Genomic DNA, 3,135 nt, shown 5'->3' on the forward strand with positions numbered 1-3,135 from the left:
TTGATTTTATATAAACAGTTAAATTCAATGAAAATATTTAAAATGAAATAGGCTGTTTTCATTGAATTTTTTTTAATGAAAAATAGTAAATTTGATTATGAATGGCCACCACACAGCAGCATTCACGGATTAATTAGTTCTGATCCGTTATTCCCGACTTTTTTTCTTGGAAATGAAAACTGGACTGCAACATACAACTAATCGAAGTAAGAACACTGTAATATCTTGTTCATGCAATAAATGAGATAAAATTGTATTACCGGAGATCGATGAAATAGACAAAGTTCAGAGGCATACCTGTTAGCAGCTCTAAGTGCCACTATATATGTACATAAAAAATATAGCTCTAGTAACAGTACACGCGGCCACCACAGACAAACGAACGGACGGACAAGCACGGCTAAATCGATTCCTCTTATTATTCTGAACCTTTTGGTGCATTCATACATATCTCGATCCCTTGTATACCTTGCGTACACCAGTACTCATTTTGAGATAATTGGGACAGCAACGGTGATGATGTCATTGGTGATTCCGAGTCATCGTCTAACATCTGCACTGGTCCCTCTCTAAATGCATCGTAATGAGATAATTTTGCCATTGCCAAATATCTCATCCGTTAGCTCCTCATACAGACCGAAGTACGAACAGGAACTCGTTCGATTTTTGTTATCCTTCGTTGTTTTATACAAATGCAGCAAGGTACGCATCCTGCCCTTCCCCGCAAACATAAAGGTGTCCTCTCTGAATCATCCTAAAAACACTTATATTATTAATTACTTTGGAGCAAATAAGCAAAATTATTACTTACTGCTACCTCCCAAGACCCCAAGTCCTTCAACACCTTAACAAACCTCAAATTCTCCCGCGTTCATCTTTTTCTTTTATCCTCTTGATTGTGAAATACATTTTTCTGAAAATAAAAATACATTTTATTACTTTAAATATATATATAATTGGAAAATTTTATAAAAATTATTCAACTTACCTTTTCGCTTGGATATTTTCACAGAATTAAATTCGATTCATTTTTGTATTTGACATTTGCAACTTGTTTTTTGCTGTCACTTTCGCACTCACTATAGTTAAGTTCAATAAGTATTCACGAAAATTATGAGATAAATATATGTATAACCCATCGAAAATGACAAAAGAATTAAATGTGATTGTGTGGGTATTATTGGAAAAATTGAGTGAATGTGTTGGTAAAAGGTATACCCTGCAAACCAACGTTCACCAGTTTTTCCAATTTTACCAACACATTCACTAAATTTTTCCAATAATACCCACACAATCACATTTAATTCTTTTGTCATTTTCGATGGGTTATACATATATTTATCTCATAATTTTCGTGAATACTTATTAAACTTAACTATAGTGAGTGCGAAAGTGACAGCAAAAAACAAGTTGCAAATGTCAAATACAAAAATTAATTCTGTGAAAATCTCCAAGCAAAAAGGTAAGTTGAACAATTTTTGGTAAATTTTGGAATTATATATCTATTTAAACTAATAAAATGTATTTTTATTTTCAGAAAAACGTATTCACAAATCCTTTGCAGCTTGTGGATGTGCCGGAGATGGAGTATTTCGCCAGTCAAAACACTGGGGAGGTGTGCGTGCGCGGTTCTAACGTATTCCACGGGTAGGTGTTGATAATTTAAGCAAATAATGGTTTCTTCCTGTGCGAACTTGATTTCTGTGACTAAAACTAACTTGAATGATAATTTCTTTCTCTGCCTTTGCGTCGCAGTTATTACAAAGATCCCGAGAAAACTGCTGAGGCTGTTGACTCTGAAGGCTGGCACCACACGGGCGATCATCGCAAACACATTTTGAAGCTAAGCCAGGGCGAATATATTGTACCGGAGAAGATTGATTGTACGTTTACGGAGAGAGCCTTAAGGTAACTCCATTTTTTGACATAATTTCTAGCTTTTCATGTTCACGCCATATTTACATACAACCCTTAACGCCCACTTAGAGCTGCATCATAGCCGTCGTCGTGCCTGATGTGGATGTTCTCAAGCAGTGGGCGAACGACAATCGCGTCAAGGGCACACTTTCGGTGCTATGCATGCAATAATCCACAAGTAAAAGAACTCATGCTGAATTGGGGTAAGCAGAGCGGACTGAAATCCTTCGAACAGGTAAGTAGCCCAGTGCATATCTGCTTATACTAGTAACGTATGACGTGGTAATAATATCATAATTTAAAATTAATAATAATTACAAATTTTGTATTTATATACCAGGTCAAGGATATATATTTGCATCCCGATCCGTTTTCGGTACAAAATGGACTACTCACACCAACATTCAAAGCGAAGCGGCCACAATTGAACAAAACAGTGCGAGAAACCCCGTAGAGGAGTTAGAAGTAAAATGCGAACAATTTTAAACTTTATGCGAAAATAGAAAAAACATTAAATTGCTATTTATTTAATTAGGCATCAATTTAAATTTCTGTAAAATAGATATTTTAAATACCGGCATAAAAGCAAACTATTACCATTTTAGCCAAAACTATTCTTCAGGTACTAAATAAAATTTTATTAGAAAAGAGTAATCAAATGTAAATATTATACTAATTTATGTACATAAAAACTAAAACGTAAACTTTTCTAATAACTAAACTAATTAATGTATATAAATAACTAAAACTAAAATTTGTCTAACACCAAAACCTAATTTAAGAATGTAAATATTATACTAATTTATGTACATTAAAACTAAAACGTAAACTTTTCTAAAAACTAAACTAATTCATGTATATAAATAACTAAAACTAAAATTTGTCTAACACCAAACCTAATTTTACAATGTAAATATTAAAATAAATATCTAAAACTTAACGTAATTTTATAATGTAAATAGTAAATTAATATAAATAGCTGTACATAAATAGAACATACTAAAAAAATTATTGTATATTGTATTAATTTTCTTTAGAAACTAAAAATTAATTAAATAAATATTAAAATAATTCATTAAATAAATAATATTCAATAAATAACCATTTGTTTCAGTAATTTTGAAGGATTATTGTATATAGGATCCGTAAGTATTACCTACAAAATTACCCAGTTGAAGAGATTCTGTTAACTATATGTTAACAACGAAATTCACTTAT

The 3,135-nt window shown here is 31.9% G+C and overlaps 1 protein-coding gene and 1 long non-coding RNA gene across 2 annotated transcripts; one reads left to right on the forward strand and one right to left on the reverse strand.

Annotated features, from left to right (window-relative positions):
• LOC128863753 (uncharacterized) lies at positions 1–1,061 on the reverse strand. The gene is made up of 4 exons (XR_008454625.1): positions 989–1,061; positions 812–913; positions 298–754; positions 1–224 (listed from the first exon to the last, which is right to left on the reverse strand). It is a non-coding gene; the product is annotated as an uncharacterized LOC128863753 (long non-coding RNA).
• A 292-nt stretch (positions 1,062–1,353) lies between these two features.
• LOC128863712 (long-chain-fatty-acid--CoA ligase 5-like) lies at positions 1,354–2,466 on the forward strand. Its single transcript, XM_054103008.1, has 5 exons — positions 1,354–1,462; positions 1,538–1,647; positions 1,756–1,908; positions 1,987–2,152; positions 2,258–2,466. Exons 2-4 carry the CDS (start codon positions 1,583–1,585, stop codon positions 1,997–1,999), a joined length of 231 nt encoding a protein of 76 aa, XP_053958983.1. The 5' UTR covers positions 1,354–1,462; positions 1,538–1,582; the 3' UTR covers positions 2,000–2,152; positions 2,258–2,466.
• The last annotated feature ends 669 nt before the right edge of the window (positions 2,467–3,135 follow it).

The sequence above is a fragment of the Anastrepha ludens genome, chromosome 5 (genome assembly GCF_028408465.1).
Source record: "Anastrepha ludens isolate Willacy chromosome 5, idAnaLude1.1, whole genome shotgun sequence".
NCBI classification, from domain to species: domain Eukaryota; kingdom Metazoa; phylum Arthropoda; class Insecta; order Diptera; family Tephritidae; genus Anastrepha; species Anastrepha ludens.

Excerpts from the sequence above, each read along its gene's own strand:
- LOC128863712 (XM_054103008.1), top strand. The coding sequence starts at position 1,583 with ATGGAGTATTTCGCCAGTCAAAACACTGGGGAGGTGTGCGTGCGCGGT. Across the intron at positions 1,648-1,755 it reads GGTTCTAACGTATTCCACGG|TTATTACAAAGATCCCGAGA; the intron begins GTAGGTGTTGAT and ends TTTGCGTCGCAG.